This window comes from Malurus melanocephalus, unplaced genomic scaffold, assembly GCF_030028575.1.
Source record: "Malurus melanocephalus ecotype Western Australia unplaced genomic scaffold, MMel_1.1 scaffold_193, whole genome shotgun sequence".
Lineage (NCBI taxonomy): Eukaryota > Metazoa > Chordata > Aves > Passeriformes > Maluridae > Malurus > Malurus melanocephalus.
The window spans coordinates 490,321-506,238 of NW_026623425.1; the positions used below are offsets into that span (position 1 = coordinate 490,321).

At 43.3% G+C, this 15,918-nt stretch overlaps 1 protein-coding gene across 7 annotated transcripts in view; it reads left to right on the top strand.

The window, feature by feature from the left end:
- CUX1 (cut like homeobox 1) overlaps positions 1 to 15,918 on the top strand; it is a 269,606-nt gene that overhangs the window by 196,535 nt on the left and 57,153 nt on the right. The window contains exons 15-20 of one of the 7 annotated variants that reach the window (XM_057373313.1): positions 734 to 1,405; positions 2,345 to 2,410; positions 3,746 to 3,847; positions 6,010 to 6,836; positions 8,280 to 8,445; positions 9,117 to 9,173. The exons of 1 other annotated variant lie outside the window; for it this stretch is intronic. In XM_057373313.1, coding sequence (XP_057229296.1) covers positions 734 to 1,405; positions 2,345 to 2,410; positions 3,746 to 3,847; positions 6,010 to 6,836; positions 8,280 to 8,445; positions 9,117 to 9,173 — 1,890 coding nt within the window. The remainder of the gene's footprint in view (positions 1 to 733; positions 1,406 to 2,344; positions 2,411 to 3,745; positions 3,848 to 6,009; positions 6,837 to 8,279; positions 8,446 to 9,116; positions 9,174 to 15,918) is intronic. 5 more of the 7 variants (XM_057373318.1, XM_057373315.1, XM_057373314.1 and 2 more) reach the window with 5 other exon arrangements.

Consider the following 15,918-nt stretch of genomic DNA (forward strand, 5'->3'; position numbering starts at 1 on the left):
GGTCAGCTCGGGAAAGCAAAATCYTTTCTCTCCAGTGAAGAGTGTTTGCCGTTTGGCTTTCCTAATGTGGGCTTTTACATCTTGTGTGCACATTTTTTAAATGGCAAGTCATGGAATTCCACTTGAATGCTTATGGTTTTTGCAGCTGGAAGAAAGTTAAAAGTTGCCACTGGCCATGGGATTACTGAATTCTGAAGCGTTTTATGAGTTTTAACTGAGCGGTCTTGGTGCATCCACCTAATGGTTATTCCTTTATTCAAATTGGTTTGTTCCAAAATGTAAATGTTTGCTGCATTTGGGTTCAGTCAGGTCCAATGAGTCATATCTTGAATGAGAGACAACAGAGAGACTTGCTGTCTGTAACTGCATTTATTTAACTGTATCACTGCACTTCATGTAACTGTTCTAGTGTTAATGTCTGTAAGGGGGATTCTCCAGGCTGCAACATACAAGAAAGGTGCAAACATGAAATGCATGTTGTTTGTTTTGGGGGCCTTGTTTGGCTTAAAAAATTTCAATCATGGAAAAAAAAATTAAAATAAAAATCACAAAAAAAACAAAACCAACAAATGAAAACTAACCAAAAACAAACAAAATCAAAACTCCCACCGCCACTCCATTGGCCCGTGTCAATCTGCACTTTTTCCCTTTGCGGGGCAAACTTTGCATTTTTTTATCTTGGTTTTTCCCTCTTTGACCCCCCATAATGCATTATGTTTGACCTTCCTTGTAGGGTCAGCCAGGAGAAAAGGGAAAGACCAGCCTGAGAGTCAGCGTCCTGCAACCTTGCCGGCCTCCCCTCCTTCCCAGTTGCTCCGCAACGCGGGGGAGCAGGCTTCCAATACTAATGGTACACACCAGTTCTCACCAACGGGTTTAAGTCAAGACTTTTTCAGCTCATCCCTGGCGAGTCCCAGCTTACCCCTGGCCTCCACAGGAAAATTTGCACTAAACTCTCTCCTCCAGCGACAGCTAATGCAGTCCTTCTACTCCAAGGCAATGCAGGAAGCAGGAAGCACAAGCATGATTTTTCCAACAGGTCCATACAGCACAAACTCCATATCTTCCCAAAGTCCATTACAACAAAGCCCGGATGTAAATGGCATGGCCCCATCTCCCAGCCAGTCAGAAAGTGCTGGGAGCATCTCTGAAGGCGAGGAGATAGACACGGCCGAAATTGCACGTCAGGTGAAAGAGCAGTTGATCAAGCACAATATTGGACAGCGGATATTTGGACATTATGTGTTGGGACTGTCACAAGGGTCTGTGAGTGAGATCCTGGCCCGGCCAAAGCCATGGAATAAACTGACTGTGAGAGGCAAGGAGCCATTTCATAAGATGAAGCAGTTCCTGTCGGATGAGCAGAACATCCTGGCTCTTCGCAGCATCCAGGGCAGACAGAGAGGTAAGTGCTCCCCAGCCCCCTTCTCCTCTTAGCTCTCAATGTTCCAAGCTGGGAGCTTCCCCATCCGGGGCCATTGGTGCGTTGCTGCTGCTGCTGTCACCCTAGTCAGGTGCCAGGTGCAGAAAGTGCAGCCCTGCTTTGCAGCACTCAGGCAGGTTGGGAGCTCTGCTGATGCTTTTTTTAGCTGCTGGCTGGTGCCTGTCAGCAGGAGCCAGCAGCAGGGATACTCAGAGCCCTCACTTTCCAACAGCTCCATGTCACAGCTAAATACGGAGWGAAAAGGGTCAGCAGCTACTCAGAAATACTCGGGTATTTTTATTTGAGGTTGTTTACTGAGACCAGGCTTTTGTTGTGTCTTTTGTGATTATGTTTTTTCCCCAAAGTGTTCTGACAAAATAGGGTAGGTGATGCATGAGATGAGTAATTAAAACACAATCCCAGTTTAAAGCAGCTTTGCATATTTAAGGCAGTGATTTTAAGGAGTTACATGCATTTCATTGTGATTCATCTAAAGGCTGAGATTTATATTTAGAGAAACCAAAAAGTAAGTTGTTTACAGTCAAGAAATATTGGAAAGGACAGGCAGGGTTTTCCTAGATTTTGTTTAATTGGAAGCACACACTGTTAGATTTATAATCTGTTCTTCCTTTTGATGATTGTACTTGAGGGGATTATCTGCCCATCTTTAACCTCTTCATTTTTGGTATCTCTAGACATTTATTTATATCTGTCTAATCTCCTTTCCGAACATAGCTGTAATCTTTATTAACAAATCAGCCAGCCTYGCTTCTTCCCAAGTAGCCAGTTCCTCCTGCTCAGGGGCCCGAGGGGCCAGCAGAGCTCAGGGCCAGGCTGCCAGCTCCTCATGTCACACAGCCCGTGATGTCAGAGCAACCATCCCCTGATTGTTTTGTTCTTACCAAACTTGTTTTTCAACAGAGAATCCAGGCCAGAACCTGAACAGACTATTTCAGGAAGTACCGAAACGAAGAAATGGGTCTGAAGGTACGTCACAGGCAGGTGTTTTTCTTTGCAGTAAATCCCTAGGAAGTGGAGTGTGCTTTAGCTGTGTGTTTCCTTAAAACTGTGCAGTTTGATTCTGGCCTGGAATCTGATAGAAAAACAGACAGTAAGTATAAAACAAACCATGGGTTAGATGAACACTTTGCTTTTTCTAATTCTGCTGCTGCTGTACTAACGTAACCCTGTTTGGACAGCTCTTCCACTCCTGTCCTCCCTGCGTACGCAGATAGAAAGAGATAAGTGATAGAAGTGGCTTTATAAAGTCAYCAGATCTATTGAAATGCTCTCTTTGCTATTTTTATGATTTTGGAGGGAGAAAGTTGCCCAGTTACAACATCAATTGCATACTGCTTCTGCTCTAGTTTTACTTCTTTCTTCTCATGGGACTCATGCTGACAAATTCCACTTTAATACCCTGCTAAATTAGTGTGGTGCTTAGTTCAGTATTATATATAAAAAAAAAACAAGATAAGTGAACATCAGATCCATAAATCAGCACTGAACAGGAAGTCTGCACATTTTCTTTCTTATAGATTAGTTGYAGAATTTTTCTTTTTGTAAGACCAGAAAGTAGGAAAAACAAAAGCAGGTACGCCAAAACTCTGTAGTTATTTTGACTCCAGTCAGAAATTATCTAGCTGGCTTACAAACAATAATCTCATAATGGAAAATGTAGTTAAGTGCAGTAGCACTCAGTTTTCCCTCCTTTTCTTCCCCTTGGAGGTTAAAAAAGGAAAAAAAAAAAAAAAAAGCAAAACCAAACAACCAAGTAATAGCTCTTAGCTGGAGAGTACTTCAAATGGTATCTGCGTTTAAATTACCCTTTCTTTTAATGTATTAACCTCTGAAAAGTTAAAAATTAGTTTTATCTAGTTACTTTTTAATTCTGTTTTGGGCTTAATGTATACTCATCCTACTTTGCCTAGCCGCTGATGCCATTTTTAGGTTGATTCCTGGGCTTAAGTTTTTAGCTTTCTTCCTTTCCCCTCCAGTTCTTTTCCCTTCTGTTTCCTCTCCCCCTCAAAAAAAAAAAAAAACCAAAAAGAAAAGGAAAACGAATAGATTTATATATGTTACTACAGAAAAGGAATATATGACCACCTAGTTCTTCCTCTGATGTTCTCAGCAATCCAGGGCAGCTAGAGATAGGCACAACGAGGATATTTTGCTTTTGTTGAATACTTTTTTTGTGTGGTGTAAATTTTGTTAAAGTCCTCAGGTTGTGCTGGCCGTGTATCATGTACAGTGAGTGTTTGTGGTACAAAAACAGCCAAATAAAAGTGTTCCTGATGTCATTGGTTGTGTTTTCCTCCCCAGGTAACATAACCACCCGAATCCGAACCACGGAGTCTGGCTCTGATGAAGCCATCAAATCCATTCTCGAACAAGCCAAAAGGGAGCTGCAAGTACAGAAAACAGGTAYGGGCTCATTTTGTCTCTTCCTCCTTTTACTGCAGAATTTAATTAAAACAATTGCCATGAGCTTTCTGGTCAGTTAATTATATCCTTAAAACCTTCAGTGAAGGTTTTGAAGTGTTTTTTGGAGRTTTTTGTTGTTATTTAGCGGAGTTGTTTCTGTCTCTGAGCCATTCCAAATTAAGGTCACACGTGTTACAGCGAGGTGGGGTCTCTGCTSTGCCCTTCTCCCTGTGGGATTTCTGAACACCTTGATCCCTGTGCAGAGCTCTGAGCTCCTGGCTGCCATCCAGACCCTACAGAAGCCTTTCTTCTCCCAGTTTGCTCCTTGGAAAGGGAACAGCTCCTGCTTTCTCTGCTCTTCTGTCTCGCTCAGGCCCCAGGGACACAAGTGCATGGGAGAGGGGCTGGGTGGATTTGTTGGGGTGAAGGTCACGCTCTAGGCAGCAATTACCAGTCCCAGCACCATGGTACATCCTGTACTCACATAGACCATCTTAGTCCTGACTGTTAGATGACTTTATTWTTGGTCACAGAATATGTTCAGTGAGTGAACTGGCAAATCCAAAACACATTCCCTTTCCCAAAAATCCATCTTAGCCTGAGAGAAGTCTAATTTCTTATTGTGTGCTGTCATGTAATTAACATTTCTGTGTATTCCATAGCCCTCTCAGCTTTAAGAGTTCCCAGGACTGCTRTTGGGCTGAAGTAGAAATTCATGTGCAATACTTCTGTTTAATTTTTTTAAGTAAATACTGATTTACAGTTTTGGATAGTTGTCTTTCTGCGTGAAAACTTAAGTTAATCTCGTGGCAGAATATATAACACTAGTTAATATATGATCTAAATAATATGACTTTATACAAGAAATTATTACATAGAGAAAAATACAGGCTTTGTGCAGGAAACTGCAAGAATGTTATTCATGTTTCATCTGAGAAWCTCAGACTTCCTTTCAAATATTAATTCAGCCTCAAAACTCCCTGTGAAACCAGCAGATAAAACAGCCTAGAGAGTCTCACTGTCTTTTCTTCCCGTTTCTTAGCTTTTCATGTATTTTATAGTGCGTGACAGAAAGGAATGCAGGGAGGCAAATTCAGAGATGCATTCAGATGAGCCATAGTATTGCTAGAGCGATACACAGCGTGGTTCAAATCTGATTTCACCTTGAGGCCACTCCTTGCAGTGTGGGGGTTCCCTGCTCCCACCTGGTGCTGCACTTGCCCTGTTCTCTGTTGGGCAGCTTTCAGAGGCGCTGGTTTCCCAGCACTGGGCATCTCAGTGCAGACTCAAATAGAAGCAGATGCCATTGCAAAAACCTCCTGGCTCTGCAGAGATAATTCCCCACCCACGTTGCAGTCTCTGCTCATCCTCGACTGCTGCAGTACAACCATCCAAACCCTGGTTCCCCACTGGAATGCTGGGCGTTTGGGGGTTATCTCTGCTGAAAACACTCATGGCTCCATCCTAGAGCTTTGGATAAGGGAGAGGGTGATGGCCAGGTGTCAGCCTGGCACTGGTAGAGCTGTTTATTTCAGTGATTGGGACCATGGAACAAGAAAACAGGAAGCAGGAGCATATTTAGTTTGTCAAATGAAATAATGATGATCTCTTCCTTAAGTTCTGGCTTTGTTGTAATTTGTGTGTTGTGTTTTTGAAGTTAAAAGGTCTCACCTTATTTATGCTGTAATAGTCTGTCCAGGTGAATGCAGCTGTGTTCAGTTCTGAGTGCGWGTTAAATTCATTTGTGGAGAAAAGAGTGAAGTGAAAGGTTAAATAACTTTGTAAATGCAACTATAAAATGTTATTGACCACTTGGGGGCGGGGGAGGAAGAGGTGAAGGCTTGATTTTCAAAGGCATTTATTTGAAAATTTTTACAATGGCGGAAGGGCAAGTGATCCCAGCCTTGTGCAGCTGAGTCTGTGCGTGCAAACATCCAGCACTTTGGCAACTCTCAAAATTTTCCAGTGAAGAACTTTGGAAATCTTACCTTATTTTGAAAAGTGCAAATCTTTGCTTAGCAAAAACTCCTCCCTCCCATCCAGAAATGTATTTCAGCCCCCTTCTTTTTTTTTTTTTCTGTCAGGGAAATGTTTACAGTAGCACGTGTTGAATATAAAGCCTTTTCCTCTGTTGCATTTAGTCTTTTGGTTGTTTTTCATAGCTGAGCCGGCTCAGCCGCCTTCTGCCTCTAGCAGTGGCAATTCTGATGATGCAATTCGATCCATTCTGCAACAAGCCCGACGGGAAATGGAGGCACAGCAGGCTGCCCTTGAACCTGCCTTAAAAACACCACCTCTATCTCAAGCTGACATTTCTATCCTGTCCCCCAAACTAGTGTCTACACCTGCAATGTCTTCGGTTTCCAGCTATTCTCCTTTGGCCATATCCCTGAAGAAACATTCATCTGTCACTGATTCCAGTATCTCTGCATTGCAGAACCTCTCTGGGCTCAAAAAGGAGCCTCAGGAGGCACCTGTCTTAGAGCTTCATGGAATAAGTGATTCTGCCCAGGGTATGTTGAGGCATGTTAAAAATGAGTTGGGACGTGGTGGTGTTTGGAAGGACCATTGGTGGAATACTGTGCAGCATGAGAGAAGAAATGCAGCTCTTCCTGAAGATATAAAAGTTGAGGAAGCCAGTGGTGGAAAAGAAAAGGTCAGCAATCAGACTAGGCCAGATCGTAGCCAGCTCCAAGGACCGTCTTCTTCYGAGTATTGGAAAGAGTGGCCAAACGCGGAATCTCCGTACTCGCAGAGTTCTGAATTGAGCATGACTGGGGCGAGTCGCAGTGAGACACCACAAAATAGCCCCCTCCCTTCATCCCCTATCGTGTCCTTGTCCAAGCCATCCAAACCTTCGGTTCCTCCACTGACACCCGAGCAGTATGAGATTTATATGTACCAGGAGGTGGATACGATAGAGCTAACGCGGCAGGTCAAGGAAAAGCTAGCAAAGAATGGCATCTGCCAAAGGATCTTTGGGGAAAAGGTAAAGAAGTGGTTCTCTCTTGTTACCCCAGTGTTGTGATTGTGCCCTCTGCTCCTCACATGGGTGCWGAGCCAGTTTGACAGAGGGGGATGTGCCACGTGTGTCCCGTGGAAAAAATGTTTTTGCTCCCTGTGTGAGCTGTTTCCAAAACTCRGCTCACAAAACATTCACTTCCCTGTGTGGTAGGAATTGCAGGGRTTTTATACAGGGATTGGCTTCAGCCATTTGGAATTAGGAATGGGGCCCCGAGTTGAGAAGCCTTGAAAGCTGAAGCAAACTTTGCTGAGACTCAATATTTCATGGTTAATGTAATGAATTCGTGGAATATTTGAGTAATACCATTGTCATGGAGAGTCTTAACTTTGTTACAAGTGAAGATTATGGACACAAGAGCATTTTTCCTTTTTCGTTATTATTTAGAAATGTGCAYAAGGGCATTAAAGCAAACACATGGAAAATCCCCTAACTCTCCTTAGTCTGAAGTCAAGAATTCCCATCATTTCTTGTGCCTTGTGCTTGGTACCTCAGTGTGCTCTGAGGTGTTTTAGAGCAATGTTTGATTACAGATAAGGCTCCCTGAAGTTCTCACGTTGCRGGCCCTAAGCACTGAGCACGTGGGATTTTGAGGGTCCCTAACCACCAGAAAACCCCTCCCAGACTGTAAAAAGTGCTGGACATTTGCTATTTCTTCTTCCTGTAAAGATTTGAATCAATATAAAACTGTAATAGGAGTTGGCATCGCACTATTACCTTCYCACTAAGATGTAAAATGAAAAGTCTGACCTCTCRGGGTCATTAAAGATCCCATGGCAGCTTTCATTAAGTGTGATTTTTAACTCTTGTACCTGTGCTGAATTCCAGGAAAGTAATAGCATTCTGCCTGTCTGAAGTTCTCCCCCCTTGCAGTCAGCTGTATCCTTAAATATTTACTTATGTGGAGCAGCCGCTGCTACAGGTGAAAACACACATCGTTATAATTCATTCCCCAAAAATCAACCAAATATAGGCCTAGTCTCAAAAGTCCCAATTATTTTTGTTTGAGAACAAAATACATGCCAGTCATTGCCTGTTTCATCTGCCTGTGTGTGCCTGGACTTGGTGTTTTTCCTGTTAAAACTGATGAAACTGTTTGACACAAAATATGAAAAGCATGCAAATCCCGCACMGGGCTGCTGCCACCCAGATCCTGCAGGAAAAGCCCCCCTTCCTTCAGAAGGAAACACAGCAGGAAAAAAAAGCATTTTCATCCGAGTATCCATAGAAAACAGTTTTTATAATTGTCCAATTTTTACAATTTTTATAATTGTCCAATTTTTACAGTTTTTATAATTGTCCTTACACAAACAATTTGTGCGATACAGTAAAAGAAACCAAAATGACTTAAATTCCCCCCATTTCCACTTCCAGTGTGTTAACGTGCCRTTCTTGGTTGCTTCACTTCAGGTATTGGGGCTGTCCCAAGGAAGTGTCAGTGACATGCTCTCCAGGCCAAAGCCATGGAGTAAATTGACCCAAAAAGGCCGAGAACCATTTATTCGTATGCAGCTCTGGTTGAATGGTGAGCTGGGACAGTGTGTCCTGCCCGCACAAGGGCAGCAACAAGGACAAGGTAATTAAAATTCCACTATGTTGTTTGAGTTGAGGAGGAAGAGATTTTTTTTCCTTTTTTCCTTTTGTTTTTTTTCTATTTTCTTTATATTTTTTTCTTTAAATTCGCAGTAAGCCAGCCTTGCACCAGTACTGGTCCAGGCGTTATGGAAGTGGCAGCATCCACCCTGGCAGCCCAGCCAGTCCCTAAGGGAAGGCACTGGGAATGTTTACCAACGTTTATGTGCAATTGATAAGCAGCAGTTATCGAGCTCCTAATTAGGGTGATATTATCTAGGCATGAATATGACACGCAATCCCAAAAATTTTGGCCAAAGAGCTGGAAAATGTTGCGCGCTGTTTCCTAGGGTTGCACGGGGGATTTGGATTGTTCCAGGGAGAATATCGATTGCTGTCTCAGGAGGTGAGCTGGAAAAACTGAGCTTTAAAGGGGGAATGCTGGGTTGCAATGACACTTTTATTGTGGCTGTCTCTTCCCCTAATTCCTATTGACACAGAAGAGCCAGGCTGGAGCCTGGCCTTGCTCGTGCCTTTCTGTGCCGCTGAGGTAACTGAGCAGCGAGCCCTTGCCCAGATCATCACTTTGCTATTTGTTGAGCCTGCTTACTGTTTAGTTTGTGGTTTGGCATCTCCTTTTATTGTTCCCTGATTTTCCTCTCCTCTCTTATCTAGTCCTTCACTCTGTGACATCATTACAGGATTCCCTACAGCAGGGATGTGCAAGCTCAGGTAATCAGCTGGTTTCAATGATTTGCTCTGAAATAATTCTCTGTGCTTTTGTCGCGTTTGCTTTGATGCCGAGAGGTTTCTCACGTTCTGTTGTACCATACAGGAGTCCCTTCAATTTTTTTTTTATTAATGCAGTTAATTCCTCGTTCTCTCCTTGTTGCTATGGCAGATGTAGGGAGCACACATATTTAGCTGCATATATTAGGTAAAGAGAGTCTGTCTGATCTTAGAGATCATTGGCTCTGCGAGGAGTTTTTTTTTTTTGCCATAGTTCAGCTTATCAATGTGACATGTGACAATGGCTGTAAAACAAGCCCTTGGTTTGTAATGTGATCCACATGCCCCAGCTGCCTCACTCACTGGTAGGGTTTTTTCCACTCTCCTTTGCACAAAATCTGCTTTGTTAATCTGAAGGTGGGGAGCAGACCACGTTACGTCTTTTTCAAGCTTCGTTAAATATTCCCAGCTGACTTTTTTTCTCTCCTTTCCATTTGGGAAAAAAAAAAAAAAAGAAAACAAAGGCAGATGCAGCAGAGCTGAGTGTCAGGGAAGTAAATGGCTGAAGGCTTTAGAGATGGTCAGGATAGGAGGGAGGCTGGGRCAGGAGAGAGCAGCTGTGTTCCTGCTGTTAGATACCAAACTCTACCCACACAGCCTCTTACCAATTAAATGCTTCACTGACATAAAATACTCCAGAAAAATACCCRTGCCTTGCTCTGTGCTTACAGCCAGTGCCCTGTGCTGGAGAATTGCTGCATTTCAGGATACAGACAGGGATGGGTTGTGCTCTTCTTCCACCTTTCTGCTATTCTGAAACACTCCCTTTTTTCTGCAGCTTGCTGGCTTTACTCTAAATATCCCAACCAAAGTCTTTTTTCTCTCTGCTGGAGAAACTATTTTGCATTCTGAAAGATTTTACTTGAAGAAAATCTGTGATGATATTCAGTCCACGTTTTTCTTAAGGAGAACAGTTGAAAATAAATAGATAAAAGCAAAAAAAAAAAGAAATGCCCCCAGTAAAAACAAGCCACAAAAACAAAACCAAAATGGGAGAAAATGATTTGCAATCATAGGGCTATTGTTACTTATAGCCAAGCATTTAGGGAACATGGAAATTTCCTGTGATGGTTCATTAAAAACATGCCATTGAGTACTTTTTTTGTGGCATCAATGCCGTGCAAGAGTGTCACAAATGCCTGAGACGGCGTGGAAAATATGAGTAATTAATTGTAGCCATTTTAAGGGGRGAATTCGAAATCAGGGGAGCTGGGAAATGCTGCATTGTTATTGCTAATCTTCATATTTATGACTAACTCTAATTATAAAAGATGGGAAGGCAAGCCCATAGTATTAAAATCCGACCACCTTCTGGATTCCCGGGGGGATCGCTGGGAGCTGAAAGTGATTTCCTTCAGGAAGTTCAGTTTTGCTGCCGGGATATTTTGTTCCCTCCCACACTCGCCGTGTCGTTTGTCAGTTCCTGCCCTTGAGCTAATATTTTGTGAGGTGACACGTTCCTATCAGCGAATAAAATCGTGTTATTGATGATTGTCCTCCTTCATTCCTTAAAGCCGACTCACAAATGAGAAAATGGGCTYGTGCCCTTTCCTACCTCCTTTCGGAGGATTAAAAATAGAATTGTTGTACAAAATGTTCTTTTCTTGGTGCCTTTCTCTGTGTGAAGGAATAAGGAAGGTTGTGACACCAGGCAGAACAAAAGAGCAAAACCAAGTGATTTGAATGAGGAAGGGCAGTTTGGTAATTTCCTTTTATTAGCAGCTGTTCTGTAATTAAAAATGCAGCAAACAGTTTGGAAAAGGTAATAATAATTACGCATTTGTGAAAGATCCACCACTCCAGGGCAGGGAGAGAAAAAAAARAGAGAGAGACAGCTCCAATTTTCTGGTCTTCTGAGACATTTCCCAGGAAAATCAAGGCAGAGAAGGTTGCATACWTGTAATTTTAAAACAGAAATTAATCAGAACAATTTTGAAACGAGGAAAGGTCTGGAGCCTTTTCCATGTAATATAATTGGCTTGGAACTTGTTGAATGCATGAAGGGGAAGAAGTGAAATTAAACTAATACACTCAGTGGCTCCTGAGTGCTTTGCCAAGAAGGTCTTCAGTGTACAGAGTGTCAACATGCATAGTAACGACTCCAACTTTTATTAGCTGGGAGTATTTTCATTACTGTTTGGCTCTATTCTCTCAAACTAGCAGGATTTTCTGGATTTCTGACCCAGTTAGTTACACTTCTAGATYGTGAGGTTTTGATTAACACCTCATTCATGAAAATCTCACCTTTTCTCCAGTAATTTTCCATTTTCACGTGCAGACAGATGGGCCCATCAGTGTTTCATATGTGGGAACGAGTGAATAAATATGTATTTTATATATTTATATAGATGTTGAGATAGCAAAGRGGAGCCAGGCTTGGTTTTCTTCTTTGGAAGCTCTGTTTTTAAATTTTATAAAAAACAGTCTATACCAAAATGACAGCCAGGTATGTACCTGCATTTTCTGCTTGTGAGCTTTCTTCAAGGCTTGGTGATTTTGTGCAAGTTTCAGGGAACATGAAACTTGTGTTTTACACAAAAATGGTGTCTGTACCCTAGGTGGTCAAAAATAGTATTGCTGTGCCTTTTCTAACATTTTTTTTTCTGTGTATTTCTTTCCACCTAAATGCTCTAATGCCCTTGGGTAAATCTGCCTTTTTAATGATTTATGTGTCAAAAGCACGGACCAAATCACATGGAAAAAAAAGTTGAATTAGTGTCACCCAACTGCATCAGCATTTTTTCATGATGAATTTGGCCCTTATTTAGTTGCATTACTGCTGATGGGAGCTGGGGTGCGTTTGAACAGTTGCCATGTGCCAGGAGAAGGCTTGGMTATTTTTCTAAATACTTGCACTGTGCACAGCTTTTATGAGTTGGTTTTATTTCGGGGGTCTGCGCTGCGTATCTGTAGGAGATTGAGACAGAGTTTCCTTTTTGGCGCTGTTGATTCCGTAGCCGCTCKCAGGAAAGCTGAATTTTTACATTCACTTTTGTCTTTCTCCTCCATGAAGGACATACACCCTCTATATACTACATTAAAGACTTGCAAATACTCAGTGGGAAGGAGACGTGCCTTTTTGGTGTGTGTTTCTGTGAGGGTCGTCTCATGACCTAATGTGGAAATCTTCATTTGCCGATACAGCTGCGGGTGATCTCAGGGGATTTTGAATTTCCCTTTTGTTTGTCTTCCTTTCTGGGTATCATCCATCATTCCTAACCTCATGCTGCTTAGCAATAGTAACACTCATGGGAGTTGAAGAAAGGATTATAGCAGCATAAAATGGGGAGCTAATTAGAGCTTGTTTCAAAATCAGAATCTAGCTTGAGATAATTGCGTATTATCTGGTGATTTAAAAACCCGAGATCTACTGTATTTAGATCAACTAAAATATGCATAAAAGCTTTTCCTTTCAAAATAAAGCGTTTGTAACAACAGGGAGATTACTTCTTATTGTCCCCTGGGAAAGCAAATCAGAAAAACCTCAGTATGATTTTGTGTAGTTAGGATATWAACAGGCAGATTGGGGAGTGATGGCAAAGCCAGGTATCCRTTGTGTTTTTATTTCTGCAATACARATTCCTGTAAYATTTCCCAGTGCAGAAGCTGCTGAGTGGGCAGGTAGTGAACTGTGTGCTGGGTGGATGTTCCCATTTCTCAGAGACCGAGAGAATTCCATCACGTTGGCTATTCTGGGAGAAACAGAGTAGGGAGAGAGCGTGTTTGAGGCTGGCAGCCCATATTCGGGAATGCCATCATGATGCCCTTATGGGAAGAGCTCAGGAGCCTTGTGGTGGCAAAGGAGAAGCTCTTACCCCCATTTCCCCATGGTTCTTGGTCATTCCTTGCATTGTTTTGCTTTGGTTTGGGCAGGCAGAGCTGTCCAGTGGTGCTGCAGAGCACAGCTGGGATTAGTGCAGGGAGAGCTGAATCCCTGTGCTSTGACATCACCAGAGTGATCTGCGCAGTGATGCTGACAGAGCTTCCCAAATTTGAGCTGGTCTTTGTTGTTAAACCACAAAAAAAAAGCAAGAGAGATGGTTTTGCAGGCATTTGCTGGCATTCCAGGTTAATAAAAATATATGACATGAAATGTTTGCGGTTAATGTAGTCTGTGAAATGGAAGAGAAGGGAGATCACATGGCTCTRGCARCAGAATGGTTGGACTGCAGGAATTYSTTGCAGAGATGTTTTGTGTTTGATGACCAATTTTTGGGTCTTGGACTTGGGAAAGTTGTGGCCTTTTGTGCTTGGTGCAAATGTGGTTTTAAAGTTCAGAGCTGAATAGCTACATCAGCCCAAGAGTTACCTTCGTGCTTAACCCTGGAACAGCCTTCCACATTCCTTCTGTGTGGTTTGGGATTGGGATTGGGCTCAGGAGCAGTTGGCYGTGGCTGTCTTGATTTCAAACCATGGGATATCAGTTGGCTCCTCACAAGGGCAGCTGTTGTGGCCCGTCTGGAACGTGTGTGATCATCTTCTGTGCCATTTCCCTGACATTTGGACCACATAACCCTCTCTGGCAGTGATAAAAACAGGAGAATCACTGTCAAGGCACTTCTCTGGGACCTGGGGATKCAGCATGGAGTCAGTGCCTCAAATTCAATCTGGACATAGCATTGGCTCTGATTCCTGGCCATCAGCTGGGCATTGCTGCTTCCTGCCATGGCCCTGCTCCTTTTCCATCAGTGCTGCTTTGCAAATAGGCAGTATTTGGGGAGAAATTCCTGTGCTGATTGTTTTCTGTCTGCTGAACCACACAGTGATTAAACTTGGAGCAGAAGTGATGGAGCAGAAGACAGCTCCATCCTCACTGTGGTCACAGCTTTGCTGTTACAGAGAAGCCGAAGTAAAGTTCATAATAAAGGAGGGCGCACAGTTTGCTAGGCAGATAGTCCTTGTGACTCAATTACAATGTTCATGTTAATACAGCAAAGAGGAGACTGGTGCAGGGTTCTGAAGGCAAATTTAATTCACTCCAAAGTGCAGTTACGGGTTCCTGGCATTCMTTTTGAAGGAGTTACCCAGTGAAGTTGCAGCAGTGTTTTATTTCTGTGGTTAATTTGGGAATATGGGCCCTTGATGCTCACTCTCCCTTAGTGTGAGATTCCAAGCAAGGAGTTCAGGTGTGGCTCTGCAGCAAATCCTTAACCTTAAAGTCTTCATTTTCAAAGGGCAGAATTAATAAATGAAAATATTTTCTAAGCTGTGTGAAAAAAGAAACTTCCCTGACCATTATCGCCTCAGGCTTCTCAGGTAGTTCACAGAGTAGCGGTTGGCATGAGAGCTGCTAWAAAGRGGGTGTAGTTAGGGAAAGAAACCAYGGCCATTGAGCAGTCGGGCTCTGTAAATTCCACTGTTGTTCATTTCATTCCTTATTACTTCATTTCATTAATTACCAGTGTTTTCTTCCCCCTCCGCGCTCGCGTTCAGAGATGCACGGCCTCCCCTGGGGAGGGGGCCCACGGCCCCTCCCCGCTGCCAGCTGCAAACCACAGAGGGGCTGGGTGGAAAACGAGGAGCTGATACATTGGAAAGGCAAATTCCTCTTGCTTTATTCCTCCAGAATAACTGGAGCAGCACAGGCACAGGAGCGGGGCCGTGGCTGCGGAGCTGCAGCTCCAGGCAGGGTCAGCAGCCGCGGTGACGGCGGGATCTGTCCCCTCTGGGCTGGCAGCTGCACAAGGCCTGGAAASGCTCTGCTCCAAAGGGAGCAGGGATTTTTCTGCTGGGGATAGAAGGCTCTGGCAGCTGGCAGAAGCTCAYGTTGGTCTTCTGGCTGCTGGTGGGAAAAGGAGGGGGTGCAGGTCCAGCCCTGTGACCGCTGGTGGGATGGAGATGGCCATGGTACCCTCAGCCCTCCCCAGGTGCCAGCCCGACTGCTGCTCAGCAAATTACCAAATGCTCCTCCACTGGGTGAAAATTACCTTGCTTTCAAGTCGAAGAACAGATAATGGGCTATTTTCCTCCCAAAATACTGGGAAAAAGGTGTGTGAGCGCCAAATGTGCGGGTTGTTATTTCCATCTTATAATGGGGATGAAAATCCTCCTCAGCCAGCAGCTCTGAAACAGGGAAATAAACAGCCTGTTCTGATTATAGAGTTACATATGGCTTGATAGCAAATCATTCCCAAGAAGAAAAAACAGAATATTACTCGAAAATTAATGTCTTCTAAGTTACCTTCCAGCCTGTCCTTTACATTAGGGTGTGAGAGAAACTTATGAATTTGTCTCACCTCATTCGATGCATGTTGGAGGGGTTTTTAACTTGCCAGCAGCCTTCCAGAGAAACAGCAAATGAAAGAATCCAGTGATTATTTTAAATCTGATGAGAAATGCAACTTGCATTGAAAACAAAGCAAAGTGGATTTGAGATCAAATTTAAATAAAAGTGAAAAGAGAAAGATAGCCAATTAAAAAGCCAATGAAAGGAGAAAATACAGTTACAAGAAGAATTGTGAAATAGGCCTGATAGTACATACAAGTATTTATACTTGTCAAAGATATTGCTGGTGGCAACTTACCACAGAATCACTGAAGGGTTTAGGTTGGAAAGGACCTTAAAGAAGATCCAGTGCCAACCCCTGCCACAGGCAGGGACACCTTGCACTGTCCCATGCTGCTCCAAGCACTGTCCAACCTGGCCTTGGACACTTCCAGGGATCCAGGGGCAGCCACAGCTTCTCTG